General features: G+C 48.4%; 1 protein-coding gene across 4 annotated transcripts in view; it reads left to right on the top strand.

Moving 5' to 3' along the window:
• Positions 1 to 16,434, top strand: part of Snx29 (sorting nexin 29) — a 375,232-nt gene that overhangs the window by 104,608 nt on the left and 254,190 nt on the right. For all 4 annotated transcript variants that reach the window (XM_078024349.1, XM_078024351.1, XM_078024350.1 and 1 more), the window contains 2 exons: positions 5,678 to 5,741; positions 7,617 to 7,745. In XM_078024349.1, the coding sequence (XP_077880475.1) occupies positions 5,678 to 5,741; positions 7,617 to 7,745 (193 nt within the window). The remainder of the gene's footprint in view (positions 1 to 5,677; positions 5,742 to 7,616; positions 7,746 to 16,434) is intronic.

Genomic DNA, 16,434 nt, shown 5'->3' with positions numbered 1-16,434 from the left:
AAGATATTTTCCTTTCCTAAACCCGTGATGCAGGCGGGTTTAGGGAAGGAAGGGTTCAGTTACTGTATGGGGTTGTTTAGCTAAGAGGACATGGCACCTGCTCAGGTTCAGAACACAAGAACAGAGAGGTCCTTGAGGACTAGCAGGAACCTGGTGTAGGGAGTCCAGTAGGAGCAGAATGGCTGTTCTTGCAGGACATCTGTACTTCCTGTGGCCAGTCTTTGCAGGCCAGCCTCTCTCTCCTGCTCTCCCGCTCATCTTTGGGCAGCCATCGTGGGTGCTTTTCTATAGCAAGGAAGTGATACAGATGCCTTGCAAAGTTGTGCTTTTATATAAAAGGAAGTGATACAGATTCTTTGCAAAGTTGTGGTTTCTCAGTGTCTTTGCCTCAGTGTGAGGGGTGCGGTCGTGTGTCTCACAGTGATATTTTAAATACCTGCCTCTTTGCCAAAGTCTCCATTTTTTTCTGGGCCTTTTTTGGTACCTCTGTGGGCTTGTGCCCTTGTCTGCCTTTGTTTACGTGCAGACCTTTGCACCTGGTGCAAAACGACCACAGCAAGCTGTTGTTGGCCCAGTTCAAGTCTCCTTTAAGGAGGATGTTCATTACATTAGTCTTTTGTCAAATTTGCTTTTAGCAGATGAGTTGATTGGTACCATGTGCCCCTTGGCCAGATGCGTCTGCTCCCACCTTCCCTTTGTTAGGGCCCAGTGCTGAGGCGTGGGGACCTGGGGTCTGAGTGTAGATCTGACTCAAAAACCTACGTTGTTTCTGTGCTGCTAGTTTACTGCCCTGAGAGATGAAACCCACAAACCCTGGCCAATTAGCTTTTGTTAGATTGGCCCTTGATGTGCAGACATAAAAGAAACTAGGGCTGGGGCTATAGCTCAGTGCCAGAGTGCCTGCCTAGCTTGTGTGAGGCTTGTGTGGGTTTGATCCTTAGCGCCATATAAAAGTAAATAAAATGAAGGCATTCTGTTCATCTACCAAAAAAACAACAAAAAAAAACTTATAGTAAAACTATCATTGCCTCAGTGACCTTGTTCTTTGGTTCCTGTTAAGAATGTGAATGTTCACATTTATAGGGTTTCGATTGCTTCATTTCACATTTAAATATCATGTCTCTATAATTTATTTTAGCACATAGCAGAAGCAAAGATCTAAATCTTGATTTTTGCTTTCACAATGGTCCTTTGTCCTGCCAGCGTCTGTGGACAAGTCCATCCTTTCCAGCGTGATTTGAAATGCTGCCTTTTTTCCCAGATTGATTTCTGGGAAATCATTGATGAATGACAGCTCCATCCACTGCAGCCAGGCAGGGAGCTGGATTTGAGGTGGGTGGCCCCTGGCCATCCAGCCTCAGGAGAGGGTGAGCCCGACTTGGCCACACTCCAGAGGCCATGGGGAGAAGCTGCTCTGTTCTTGCTTGAAAGGGGTGCCGCGGCAGGTGATAAAGACTAAGCAAGTAAGGGGCAACGTGGTGCTGGGGAGGAGAGAACATGACATCATGGAGCACCTCTGTTCCTGGGGTCACTCGCACTTAAAGGAGTGTCACGTTTGTGATGCTCAGAAACCATCCTGACGGTGCCTAATGGCTCTACTGCCCCAGGAAAGTCACAACCTCCCCCCTCCCCATGTGACAGCGAAAAGGAATTCATGTTTAAGTTAAAGCATGTTGAGGGTGCCTGCTCCACTCCACATTCCCGTCCACCCTTGGCTCAGTGTTCTGCTGTGGCAGCTTGAGGCCGGCAGGGGGGGCACTTGGACAGCACAGAGATGGATCTTTTAAAAGGTTCCACCATTAGAGCATGGCTTTGCCTGCGCGCGTTATCTGTCATGCTTATGTTGATAGGAATAGAGGGCCCCCTCCAAGAGGCTGGAATCAGTGTCTGGGCAGGGGAAGATCATGGGAGGGTGATGGAGTGGATGGGGTCAGCGTTGGTTGTCCAGTTGTTTCTCACAGGTGGTTTCTCTGAGCTGACATTGGGCTACAAGGTGAGCTGCTGGCCGAAACCTCTTAGGGCAACTTGAGGCTGTCCTTGAAAAGCGATCATTGTGGGTTTCTGGGTCATCCTGGGGAGCAGCTCTTCTCCAAGACTTTTCCTATGGAGTATTAAAGGTTTCAGCTGCCAAGTCTTGAGTGGCAGTGTTGAGGACTCCATCATCTGGTACCTAAAGAGCCAGAACCCAGATGCTTGCTCAGTCTCTTCCAGTGACACAGTGAATTGTGGCTGGGGATGGGTTCCTGTGTTGCCCATGATGATTTAGTCTGCTGCTACAGTATGGAGAGCACTTCAAATAATTCTTTATTTCCCAAGGTTGAGGTCCTGGATGAATCCCACAACTCCTGAACAAGTATGCAGTGTAGACAACCTGTCCTTTTGAGCATGCACTACTGCTTTGTTCCCACCTCTGTACCCTGTTTTTGGAGAGAAAGATACTCATCATAGTGATCTTAATACCTCTTCAAAGCTACTACATGCTGGACATTGTTCGAGGCACCTCATTTGCATATGACTTTATTTAATCCTTATAGCACTGTCTTGAGACTGAGCATCTATCTATAAAATCAGATTTTTAACAGAGAGGGTCAGTAACTTGCCCAAGGTTTCCCAGTTTTGGAGCTGGAATTCGAGCTCGACTGCAGAGATTGCGCTAAAAACTCTGAACCCTGAGCATATGCTGCATATACACCAGTTAGGAGCTTTAGACATCCCACAGGAGCGTGGCGTTGCCCACCTTGTAGTTTCCAAGGCAGATACATGTCCACGGTTACCTGAGGTGAGTGGCTGAGCAGCAGTTTGAACTCAGATCTGCTTGGTCCAGAACCGTTGATGGCAACTTTCCACAAACTATTGGGGCAGAAGCTGCTAGAACTTCTGATCCTCTTCTTGCCCTCTGTATCTTCCTGCTGTTGGTCTTCTCCAGTTCTAGAGCCTTCCCAGGGCAAGTTTTTGAACCTTATGCCTTAGGATTTAGAAGGCCACTGGGACTCCTACAGGGACCCGGCATGAAGTGGCCAGAGAGTGGAAATGCAGCTGATTGGGGCTCAAGTGCTGCTAGGTACGTAGAAAACATTTACTCTGACAGCTGCTGTTTTGGCCACCAGCTTTAGATGTAGAGGGGCTAGGGAGGAAAGATCTCTTGGGCCACTCGTTTACAGAACTCAGATCTATGCACCTCGACAAAGCCCTCAATGTGAAGGAGCTGTGGATACCTAGGTGCATGACATGCTGTGTGCTTTGGAGTCGTGCACACCTCGGCAGACAGGTGACTAATTACTGCATACCTTGCAATGTGCTGCAGGGTGGTGGGGTCAGGGAGGCCTTCACAGAAGAGGTACCTTTTCATCAGGGCCTGGAGAATTGGTTGGTTTTCTTGTTGAGACTGGAAGTGCGAGGGAAGATGGGTTCTGGCCAGGAAATGCATGAACTAACATGCACTGGGTTATTATCTTGGGTGAGAATCTCTGTGGATAAGGCCAAGATGGTTGAGCCACAGTTGCTCTGGAGGGTCTCTCAGGAGTCCACTAGATCTCCCTCTCTGAGCATAGGGAAAAGGTTGGGTGGTATTCAGGAGCTGCATGGAGTGACAGATGTCAGCACATGACCACGGTGGTGATGAACAACTCCTTCAGGGCCCTGAAGGCGGCGCAGTCCAGTACACCCCTTCTCTGAGCTCAGGCAGCAGAGGAGCATGCATTGCCACGTGCCATCTGTTGTGCTGTTGCCTGCCCTAGGCTCAGTACAGGCAGTCCATCCATGTTGACCAGGTCTGCACAGGACGTTCCACCACAGCAGACACATGGCTGACTGGGATGCCCAGCAAAAGGGGCGGGGGTGTTTCTTTGTTTTTATTGAAATGTCACCTATTCCAGCCTCATGATACAATTATGAGCATCTTATTTTTTTTCTCTTATGAGACTTGGGCCAGCCAAGAACTATAAGGGGAAAGAAACTGTAAGAAAACTCAGAATTCAAATGGGCTTTGGAGTAAGGAGCTACTCCCTAAGGTGCCCCAACACGAAGCTGCCACTTGTCCTGGGCTTCCTGGAGATAAGAGCCAGAGAGAGTTTATCCTGCTTGTCTTCCAAAATATATTGTGTCTAGGGTCCCTGCCCCATGATAACATGAATAAATTACTTTTTTCCCCACAGATGTATCAGCGTTTCCATTTTAGTATAATTAACTCATATAGCATTATGATGAGTTCTAAAGGGCTAATGCTTATAGCCATAGGCTGAGAGAGGCATGGTCCTGATAGCACCATCCTATCTAATCTCTCCTCTGGTCCTTGCAGCACCCCAGGGGGGCAAGAGGGTAGGTGCTGCTCCCCTTTGTGCCTGAAAGAAGGCCTCTGAAAAGCTGAGGTGCTGGTTCAAGGCTCTGATCAAGGACCCAACCTAGTTGAGTTCAGAATGAAAATTCTTCCAGACTCTTTCATCATAGGCAAATGTGAATGTGCTTTCTTGTGGGTTAAGAATCCTCTTGTGAGAGTCCTTCCTTGGGAAGGTGCTTGAACCCAGTAGGGCTCAATAGATGTTGAGTGTGTGAATGAATGAACATGTTTACTCTGGGCCACCTCAACTCCCGCAGAGCACGGCTCAGGTGGGCAGCTTGCTGTGCTCTGGCTTCACCCATTTCCTATCCTGTGCCTTTCTCCTTGGGGTGGCCTTTGTTTTTCAAGACTGCTTAACTCTGCTGTGGACTTATTGACCTTACTCTTCCTTTTGCCCCTCTTCTTTCTAATCTTTATTATTCTTTTCCAGAAATGTGTTTTTTTGCTGTTAAAAACAATTTCAAGGTCAAGAAATTTTGCAAGGGTCATACATATCTATGGTCTTGAAGTATGGTGCTAGGAATTAAATCCCTTGGTGTCTGTTGTGGCCTCGTCATCTGGGCCTGTGTGCTTCAGTGGGCTTTGAAGTACACATTCTCCTGCTAGGTGCACAATTTTTGCTATGAGCTTCTAGTAGCCAGTCTTCGGAGGGTGATATAGTTCCTAGGGTCTATTAAGGGAAATAGACCAAACAACTGTAGCTCTCCAGGAAAAATCAAAATTTCTGATCGTAGGTCTGAGTGACTTGGAAGTGATCAGCACAATGGCAACACTTGGGTTTGATGTAGATGGGAGAGTGTGGTTTCTACCCAGGCAGGCTTTCCTATGGAGGATGTTTGGGAAGTAGCTTCTGAGAGCGAACATGGCTGGGTATTGAAGATCCCAGTTGTGTTGCCCATAACTAGCTGTAGAGGGAGAGAAGGGAAAGCCTGGTCCTTGACTAAACCTGAATGACTACCTCTGTGCCATTATGGAGCCAGGGTCACTCGATCTCCTGTCTAGGTTGATAAATAGCTTTAATAGGGAATAAATCATTGTTCAAAATAGAGGCTGTCCAGGATTGGGGACTTGGGAAACATTAAGGAATCGCAAGCCAAATGTGTTCACCAAGGAAGTAGCTCTTTATTTGTTCTTATCCTGCCCTGCCCTTATACTTCGTGTGGCTGATGGAAATGCACAGCTGAGCCTACTGGATCTCTAAGACTGTGCAGGAATTACTTTTGAAAGGAACAAGGAACTTTCCAGACAAGCTGTCCTAAGGGCAGATGATCCAGCGAGGTGAGGTGATGGTCTGACAGGCAAGATCTACTGATGGACTTTGACTTTGCTTTCTTTCCTTAGATGAACTACGACAAGCCATCGTGGCCATGATGAACAGAAAGGATGAGCTGGAAGAAGAGAACAGGTACCGTGCTTTTAGTCTGTTCTGATCTTCCTCAGGCAGAGAATTAACAGATGAAGGCAGTTTTGCTTCATTGGCAAGCGCAACTGGTGATATCTTAGTTTCTGACTGGCTGTGCCACCTGAGTGTCCAGTGTGGCTTATGTGCAAGCAAGGAATGAGAACCTTGAATAATGGCATCACCTTAGAACAAGAATTTGGAAGAACAGCCTTTGATTCTCTTTAAAAAGTAGCCTTTATTGAGATAAAATCCACACTCCCTATAGCTTGCCCATTGAGCATGTGCAGGCCAGCAGTTTTTAGTGTTTTCACAGATGCTTACGATCATTACCACAGTCAATTTTAGAACATTGTTATCACTTCAGAAAGAAGCCCCTGGACCACCCCTTATCCCAAAGGCCCGTTGGAATGGCCTTTGATCAAGGGCCTGTTTTAGAGTCCAGGCACTAATACTATCTGAGGGTGTGTCCAACAAAAGCTCCTTGAAGACACCCAGAAGCAAACATCTTTATTCTTTCCTTCCCTGTTGAAACCAGTGCCAGACGCCACCTGCTGTTGGCTTTTGTCTGCTGTTGGCTTTTGTCTGCTGTTGGGCTTCTCCTCTGCCAGAACCTGTCTTGGCCATGCTGTGGCTGGTAGGGGCCTGCCTGCCATTAACCAGGAAGCGGCCCCACCTGGGGAGGCAGCAGGCCAGTACCACTTCACAAGCTTCTTCCCCATCTTTTATGGAACGTGAAAGCAAATGAGTGTGATCTGTTTAAAAAAAAAAAAAAAAAAAAAAGTGTGTTTTAAAAAGAGTCCTTACAGACAGCACCATTTTCCAACTAAAATGCACTTTCCACAAAGGGCCCAAAGCCCTGGCTCAAGCAGGAGCTGTTTGCTGGGAAGGAGCCACAGGATTTATTTTCCCTTGTGAAGAACAGAACTCATTGTCTGTCATTTTTTTCTTCCCAGAGAAGGAAAAAAAATCATAGTGTGTTGGTGCCAGGGCTTCCAGGCCCGAGAGGGGAGTCTCCCCAGTTCCCCAGGAGCACAGGTCTTGAGGGAGTCGGTGAACTGTGGGCTAGGCTTGGGGCCTGGCGCTTTTGGCTGCACGCTGTTGTTTTGTGGCAGTGTCCTGGATTGTGCAGGTGCACCACAGTCGGTCACTGTCGACTAGAACTAGCCACTTGTGCATAGTGAAGGAAATGGTCTACAGAACCACGTGAGGCTTGTTTCTGGGTGGAAACTTGAGGCGAGCTCCTGGTCTACTCCCTTTTTGAGACTGGGAGTGACAGACACACGAGAGAATATGTTTTGGAGGGGAATGTCAAGTGCCAGCCCTGCCGCAGCACGGTGCTTGCTCAGCCGGAGGTGCCGAGGAAGGCCAGGCTCCCTGTGTGATGTGGGTGGTGGGCAGGGAGGCTGGACAGCTGTCGTATCATCCGAGTGTATATTCTGTTTTTATGCTCCAGATATTCTTTTGGTCTCTCCTGACATCCTTTCCTTGGCTACATCTCTTACTTGCTGCGTCTGTGACAAAATGAGTCCGAATAATATCCTGCACCTTTTGGGGGGTGTGTTTTAAAAGGACTTCCCTGAGACTTGTCAAGTCCTTGCTCTACCTTGATCCACACAGTCAGATGGCCGTCTGCTCCTAGGAAAACGGGGACATGGGGCCTGACTGCAGATAACTGCTCTGGGCTCCTCATAATTCTTGCTCTGAGGTGATTGGCAGTGTTAGCTATCTCCTGAAATAAGTTTCTATGAAATAGACTTGACTTAGAATTTGTGCAGAGTCCTGTGGACAGTGAATGAGTCTGGACTTGGGTCAAGAACAGTTTTCTGGGCTTGATGAACCTGTTTGATGGCATCTGAACAGTTGGGCCCCTCTTCCCAGATCCCTGCGGAACCTGCTTGATGGCGAGATGGAACATTCGGCTGCGCTCCGGCAGGAGGTGGACACCTTGAAAAGGAAGGTGACCGAGCAGGAGGAGCGGCACACCATGAAGGTCCAGGCTTTGGCAAGGTAGGGGGGGCAAGGGTGGAGGTGAGTGTGGGGGCTGTTACAGGACTGTGCTCTTTTCACATGTATGCCTTAATAATAAGAAGAAAGCAACCAAAGGAGACAAAATTTATCTACGTTCACTCAATAAGTGATGTGTATGCACATGGTTCAAAATAATGGAGGTTAAACGTTGAGTCTCTGCTCACGGGTCCCAGCCAGCTGGTGCTCTCTGGATGCCCTCACCGTTGCCAGTTGCAGAGAGGTTCTGTGTCCCCACACGACAGCGTGTGCACATGTAGCTGGCCAGTGCCTTTCCCACTCGCCCCTCACTTCACATCTTAGGGAGGATCTGTGTTGTTGTGCCAAGGGGCTCCCATCTTCCTTGTCCCGTTACTGTGTCATTGTCTGATTGCACTAGAGTGAGTTTAACCAGTCTGCCAGCAGCTGAGTATTGAGAATTTTCCAACGTTGTGACTACTAATAGTGCCACAGCCAATACCCCTGTGCCGTCATGGTGTCCCTGTGTGAGTGTGTTTATTGGAAGCATTCCCAGAAGTAGACCTGCAGGTCAAGGTGCCTTTCTAGGCTGGGTGGCAGCCTCTGCTGCCCTCTCCAGGTGTTTGTTGAGCCACGCTTCTTCCACAGCAGCCTGAGAGGTGGCGCTGCTGCCCAGCTGTGTAGAGCATGGTAGGATCCAGGTTTTGAGTCTCTGATAATATCACAGGAGAAAAATGAGGCTGGCAGAAGATCTTTCATTTCTGTTTCTCTGGTTATGGGTATGATGGAGCTTATTTTTACCTAAGAGCCATTTTTTTCTGTGATGTTTATCTTATTAAAACTGTAGTGAATTAAAAAAAAAAAAACCCAGCTCCCATAAAACATCATTTTGTACTGAATGTGTTTTCTGAGCTGCACCCACAACCTCCAGCCTGTCGTTTCCCAGCCTGCCTCCTTGCTCGGCTTCCTACTGTAGAAGTGGTTTTTCTGGTAACCTTTTTTATATACCTGGATGAGTTAATGTACCATATTAAATTGACTAATTTAATATGGTCAATTTACCATTTGGGTAGTTTCCAGTATTTCCCCCCCATTTTAGGTGAGATAAGCAGTTTGTTGGTGGTTCCTCAAAAATTGCTTTTAAATTAGACCAGGAGGGAAATATATTTCGCGGCTGTGTCAGGGCTCAGAGTTGGGTGCATTTGTAGTGGTAGCTCTTCCATCTTGGTGCTGCCAGGTGATGTAAGCAGCATTTGTATCGTTGACATATGTCTGTCACTTTGACCTCTTATCCAAGCCCTACTCTTCTAGTTTCTCCCCTTTCTTCAGGTTCTAAAATGATGTCTTGAGAACATCAGAGCCAGTTAAACGATAATCATAAATAGTGACTGGTAGCATTTTGTTAGCTGGTCCTTCATTTCACCTGGCCATGCTAAAACCCTGTGGCATGCTTGCAATCAGTGTCTATAGGAAAGGCTGCAGTCTTCAGAGGCCAGTTCTGAATCATCAGTGACAGAAAGGATTATATTCCCTGTCATTTACTGACTTGTGTAAAGACTTGGCTTACACTCAAGTTCCCGCTCCATTACTTGCAAATTGTGTTTCCGGGTGAACTACTTAACTTCTGCAAGCATGTGTTTGCCCATCTATGAGATGGAGAGAGCAATCTTACCCACCCAGGCAGACTGGATGAGGAGGGAACAGGGTGCGTAAGGTGTTGGGTGTGTATGTTGTTGGGAGCGTTGTCTAAAGGGTATTTTGGAATCTGATAATTCTGGGAAAAATTTTATCCCATAAATAGGGTAGAGAAAAACAATTTCTTGACTAGGCAGTTGTATAATATGAAGTCTCCTCAAGGGAACAATGGGTTTAAGTGATTTGAGAGTTTGTGGTTTGCAGGTAGAAGGTCATCTGTTCAACAGGTGATTATTACAGAAGGAGAGAATGGAACAAAGCAAAGTGGTCAGCTGGATGTGTAAGTTTGGAGAAGGTCAATTGCTGACAGAGTTCCTCTCTGCCTGCTGTCAGAGCTTTCTTCTGGTTTCTGGCCGCAGGAGGAACAGCTGTTTGTTGGCAGACAGGACCTGCTGAGGTGGTGGGTGCTGGGCTGGGAGGGCTGTAGCCAGTGGGGCAGGCTGGCAGTGAGTTTGCACTGGCCTCATCCTGCTCTCAGGCCCACGTGTGCCCCCAGGGGCAGGTGTGACAAAGCAGGTGATCATTGAGGGTCAGACTGTGGCTCTGTTCCTTCCTAGTGGTGTGACCTTGGGAAGTTACTTAATCCCTTTTGGTTTTCTTAGTTATAAAATGGGGATAAGAAAATTCTCTGCTTCATTGAGTTATTGCATGAATAAAATGAGAGAGACCATTTGTCATCTCAATAAATATGCTTCCCACAAGCTCAGTAAATGTTAACTATCATCATTTTTCTTTAATATAAAAATTATGTTACTAAGAGAGGTTGCCTAATCAAAAGATATATTTTAACAGCAATGGTATAGAAAGAACGTTGCAGGCTACTTTAGATTCAGAACTGTGGAGTTTATTTTGTGTAAACATTCTAATACCAAGCGTGTATTTGTGTGTGTTACTGGCTTCGAGTGTATATTGTGAGGCTGAAACATCACTGAGCAACTTCTGCATTTGATTACAGATTTCTTTTGCTAAAAATTAATGGCTTTCCTTTCATCTGTCACAGTTCGACCAAGAACGAGTTCATGTAACTAGCTCAGTGCTTTTGTGGCCCTGAGCACCTGCTAGGCCCCGATGTGGAGGCATTACAGTCAGATGCAGTTAGGACTGTGCCAGTCACATTCTTCTAAATAATTGATTGCCTTGCTTCCTGCTGAATTAAGAAAACTCAAACTATGAGGCAGATGTTCAAAGAAGGAAGATAAAAGTTTACACTGAGAGGGAAGTGTCAGACTCTTATGCTACTGTGACAGGCTGCCACAGACAGGGTGATCTAGAATGGACAGAAATTTACTGGGCTCATGGTTCTGAGGCTGGAAGTCCAGCATGGGAGGCGCTGCATTGGCCAGGCCCTCTGCTGAGTCATGGTGTGGCAGAAGCATCACAGAGGAGAGCGTGTGAGAGGGAAGAGAGTGGAACTCGCTTCTTTTAAACAATCCCATTCTTGTGGTAAGGACATTAATCCACTGGAGAGGGTAAAGCCCTCTTGACCTAACCACCTCCCGACATTGCACAAGGAATTAAGTTTTCTCTAACACCTAAACTGAGGGCACAAGCATCACAGCAAGCAAATAAACATGGTGGTTGGATTGTGGTGGGGACGTTTTCTATTTCTGCTTATTGTATTAATTTGTGACACAGCAAGAGATAACTATCTCCAAACTTGTTTGTTTAAAACAACAAATATTTGTAATCTTTTTTTGTGAGGAATCTGGGAATGACTTGGCTGGGGGGTCAGGGTCTCTCAAGAGGTGGCTGCTGGCCAAAGTTGCTGCCATCTGAAGGCTTGGCTGGGACTGGAGGGGCCATTCTCATGTTTACTCACGTGACTGAACAGGCAGCTTTGGCTCCTGGCCCTCTGGGCCTCTCGTTAGGGCTGTGGACAACAGTAGCCGATTTCCATAGGGCATAGCTCAAGAGCGAGAGCATACTGAAGATGTCAGCCATTATGTTTTGATAACCTGATCTTGGAGCTGACACCAACCACTTCCACTGTATTTTCTAGTTACACAGATCAGCCCTGATGTAATGTGGGAGGGGAATACACACAAGGCAGGGGACATCTTGAAGGCTGCCCCCATGACCATCAGATTGTAGCTACATATGGGGACTACAGGCTCTGCAGAGAAAGAACCAGCAGTTTGCATCTCTAGAAAGATTTATTGTAAGTACTGGCCAATGTGGGCATGGATGATAATGGCTTGCACGTGCCCGTGGTCTATAGCGTGCAGGCTGGAGATCGGGGATGCTGGTGGTACAAGCACAAGGCCTGATGTCCAGAGGGTTGCTGTTACAGATGCAGTCTGAATTGGAAAGGCCTGAGAATTGAGAGCACCAAGGGCAGGAGAGCAGTGGTGCAGCTCGAGAGAATTCGCCTTCCTGTGTGTGTGTGTGTGTGTGTGTGTGTGTGTGTGTGTGTGTGTGTGTGTGTGTGTGCGCGCGCGTGCGCTGCTCAGGCCTCCATGGAGTGCATGATGCCAGGCTCATGGCTGCAGGCCATCTGCCCTGCTCAGTTCACCAGTGCAAATGTGAATCTCTTCTGGAAACGCCCCCAGGCTCAGAGAGATGATGTTTAAGCAGATACCTGGGTATCCTGGGATCCCTTCAAATTAACACAAGATTAACCCTTATTCTACCCTGGATCTCTGTGGTGAACTCCTCCTCCTCCCCACTCTGTCCACGTGGTTTGATGGAGTTGACCCCGTCCTTCCCCTCTACCCGCCATGCTTTGGAGGAGATTGGCTGATCCAGGCCTGGACAGTCAATGACTCCATCCCTCAAGTTTTTGGCGACTTTTATGCCCTGTGGGAAGATCCTAACACCAAGTGGCACCAACATGGTGGAGAAATGGGAGTGAAAATCAACAATGTCGTTTGAGCTGCTGGATCCAATCTTTCCTGAAGATTTTCCCTCCTGCTGGGTGGCTCAGCACTATCAGAGGTGGGTCACGTTTCCCCCAGCCCCTCCTGAAGCCTCTGGGTCCTCTTCTTAAACACTTAGGCTTGTGCTGCCCCACCCTTTCCCGAGGCTGCCTGATGTGTGGTGGGGACAGCTGACTTGGGAGGCCATGTCTGACCCATACTGGAGATACACACAGCACAGTGACTGCTCCTGATGCTGCCACTCAACAACCTAATATCTCAGCCCTCTTCTGGCTTTGGTGGCATAGACCCCAAGCCTGGGCTGATGGGAATGTTTTTGCTGTGGCTGGGAACCCAAGTACTGTTTGCGTTCTTCAGGTGGCCTTGGCTCCAGGTCCTCTGGAGGTGTCAGTGGTTTCTCCCCTCCCTTGGCTCTGTGTCCTTTGTGCTGGTGTCAGTCTTCAGTGGGCTCTCTGCACATAGTGGCAAAAGTGGTGTCTGGTGGCACCAAGCCTTGCAGGATCCAAAAAGAATCCAGTGTCCTTGCAGAGTCTGCATACAGCATGAAGGAAGCCTGCTTTGTTGGGTTGGTTGTGGTTGACAGGGAGCAGAAGGCTGTGACTGAGAGCCTCACCAGGGCCCTCAGGCAATGGGCAGAGGAAAGCATGTGTGTCACACTTCCTCTTGGATCATAGAGAAGATGACATGAGTTAATGCTTTCAAAGCACTCAGCGTGGCCCCAGGCCTCTCCCAAGAGCTCGGTGTGCATCGCCTAATTTCTTCTTTGCTGGAGTCTTGTCCATGAGTGGCAGGGGATGCTGAGGCCAGGCCAGGATCTTGTGGGTCCTCCCCTGCTGAAAGTCATAGCCAAGTAGGAATGATGCATGGCAATTTCCTTGTCAGCCTACCCAATGTTGCTTAGAGGGAAGACTCTCCATTGTGGAAATGGGCTTGCCTTGGACCCAGGTCATTTGCAGTGACATTGCATGAATGTTTGAGAAAGGTGACCCTGTTCAAGGACCAGGGCGGATCCGGGTTTAGGGTGGTTCCAGGTTTAGGGTGTGGATCCCGCGGTTCCAGGTTTAAGGTGGATCCTGCTGGGAATAGGACATCCTGCTGCCTCAGGTGCCCACTCCTTGAGTTCCCGTTGAGTTCTCCTGGGATTCAGAGAGTATTTTGGGATGCAGAGCCTGGTGGAGGTGTGGATTTTCCCCAGAACGTGCGTGTAGAGTGCGGGTGAGAGTTCGGGAATAAAGAATTGCTGTTTGAATCTACAAGGCTGTGAGTGGCTCATGATTTTGTGCCCAGCCAGACTGCAGCACTCTCCTTGCACTTCCCCATCATAAGCATTTGGGGCCTGTTATGGTTTAGACCCTAAGGTGTCCCCCAGAAGCTCATGTGTGAGATAGTGCAGGAAAGTTTAGAGGTAAAATGACTCGGTTATGAGAGCCTTAACCTAATCAGTGCATTACTTCACTGATAGGTATTAACTAGGTGGTGACTGGAGGAGGTGGGTCACTGGGGGTATGCTTTTGGGGTTATATTTTATCCCTGGTCTGCAGAGCTCTCTCTGCCTCCTGATTGTCATGTCCTGAGCGGCTCTCCTCTACTACACCTTTCCACCATGATGCTCTGCCTCATCTGAAACCCAGAGCAATGGAGCCGGCTGTCTGGACTGCGACCTCTGAAACCAAGTGCCCCAAATAAACTTTTCCTCCTCCAAAATTGTTCTTATCAGGTGTTTTGGTTGCAGCATTTAAAAAGCTGACTGAAGTGACCTTTGGCCTGTGGCATTCACTTGACCTTGTCTCCTCTGGGTCTGATTTCTTTCCTGCCTGCTCAGTGCATGTCCCTTTGTCTTGGGTGGGCTGCTGGGCAGTGGATCTGCATATGGGGCTCCAAACTGCACCATGCAGCCTGTAAGAGAAGGGTGGACCTGGTCCTCCCTCCAGCACCCCCAGGAGAATTTTGTTAGCTTTTGATGAAAGCTTTCAATCTTAGTTTCTGCCTGAAGGTTCAGATTCTGCTTTTTTTCTTTGTTCTTTAAAAAAAAAAAAAATCCTCCGAAGAACATGGAAAAGGAGAGTGGCCCTCCCGAGTCGTAGATTGTGTTATCACGAGAGAGGAGGTCAAATGTGGGGATTGTGGATTTGAACCTCAAGCCAGTCCTGGGTTAGAGGGGGGCCTTTGGAGGGACGGGTCTGGCCACCTTAGGGCCATCCCCAGCTGGAACAAGCACCCTGAGAGGAAGAGTGTGTGGGTTTCATCCTGCTGCCAGCTGTGGCAGCGGCTGCCTGGGATTCGATTGAGGATTCTGGGGTCTCACCAGGGTCAGCAGGGATGAGTGTGGTCAGTGAGAAGCCATGTCTTCGTGGTCGGGGAGGAGAAGCGGTGGGGAGCTTGCCGGACGTGCGCTGTACACGTGCGCTCCACAGGTGGAATAACAGGGCTGCTCGAGATGTCCTCAGGCAGGATGGCGGTGTCCTGCCTCACACTGCGAAAGGGAGAGCTTGTCATTTCTACGAAGCCCTGTTGGAGTTCTGTTTGGTAAAAATAAACATGCACCAGAGCATCAACCTGTTATGTCAAGCAAAACTTTCCCTCAGGCTCAGTAGAGTCCAGAAGTAAGGCCTACTTTTTGCTTTGCTGCTTTCAAAAAAATTCACATTTGCTAAACAAATGGCTTATGGACTGAGAGTTGGGGATTAAGAGTAGGTTCCTGCTCTAAAAGAAGAGGTGCTGTACTGACATTCTATTGCCCCCCAAATCCCTCCCCACTTTCTCCCACACACACGGGCATCAGCCAGGGCTTCGTTTTTCTCCCTTGGGTGGTGGTAGGGGGTGAACTCTCCTAGGCACCGAAGTTCAGCCCGGATGTCCTAATGTGGTCAAGGTAATTCCATCTGCTTTCTAAAGTGAGTGGTTCGGGTAGCTATGGCTTGACCCAACTGGGTATGGTGATTGTATTTGGCTCAGGAAGTAGGTGTGTCACCTGATTTTGGTCACACAGACATGATTCAAAGTGTGTTGGGACTTTCTTTGTTTTGATTATCACGGATTGAACTCGGGGTGTTAAGCCACTGAACCACATCCCTGCCCTTTTTATTTTTTGAGACAGAGTCTTGCCAAGTTGCTGAGGCTGGCTTTGAACTTGTGATCCTGCTGCCTCAGTCTGTCAAGCTGCTGGGATCACAGATGCACCACAGTACCTGACTGTGTTGGGACTTTGGAGGAAGATGGTCTGTTAAACACAGGGTGGCTCTCCTCCTCCTGGATCATGCGCTGCAGGGGCGTAAAGATGGGAACAGCTTTGGCCATTTTGATACCGTGAGGGGAGCTGGCCTTAGGATGAGGTGTCTGTACAGCAGCTTGGAATGGGGAACTGAGGCAAGCAAACTGGGTCTTAAGATGTCACTGGGCTGCTGGATCAGCTCCCCCTTGAAGGTCTCTCTGGACTTTCCAGTGTGTGGCCACAAACCCCTTTACTCTCTAAGCCAATTCCAGTTGGGTTTTCTGTTTCTTACTACATTGAGGGCACTTGTTGATCCGAATTGTCTTGCCCACCCTCTCCTGCCTGCCTTGGAGCTAGTAGGATCCTTCTGTGATAGACCTACCCACATTCCTGAACAGTGCTAGTTTTGGCATCAGAGACTTGTCTCCCACGGGCTGCCTGTCTTCAGTTGTAGAAGCTCCATATGGGAGTGCCCGTGCTCACCTAACCTGTCTCCCCAGAGAAGAGCAATGCCTGGCCCACAGTGGGGCTCAGTAGTGAAGGGACTGTGGGGCCAGAACACTACCACTCAGACATGCCTAATTCTTTCAACATTGGAGGGCCCTTCCGTGAGCACGGCTCGTCAGACTGTTTTGAACTGCTGGTGATGGCACTCCTTTGTCCCACGACTATATTTTAGTTACTTTTTGGGAGTTGGGGATGTCTGGAAACGTCTCAGCCATCCACCTGGAGTCAGTGGGTAGTGAGAACGTGCAATGGTAGGTGACAGAAACCATCCACTTTCCTATGACATCCATGGCTGAATGGCTCAGCCCCTTAGGTGCTTAGGAGAAAGATGGCTCTGCTGAGCTGGGTGAAAGAACAGGGATGTCATGGAGCACCGTGTCCTCCTGTGTTTCTCTCCCTTTCCCTTGGTCTCGGCTTCTCTCAT

Source organism: Ictidomys tridecemlineatus, chromosome 10, assembly GCF_052094955.1.
Source record: "Ictidomys tridecemlineatus isolate mIctTri1 chromosome 10, mIctTri1.hap1, whole genome shotgun sequence".
Classification (NCBI taxonomy): Eukaryota; Metazoa; Chordata; class Mammalia; order Rodentia; family Sciuridae; genus Ictidomys; species Ictidomys tridecemlineatus.
This window is presented reverse-complemented; position numbering and strand designations above follow the sequence as displayed.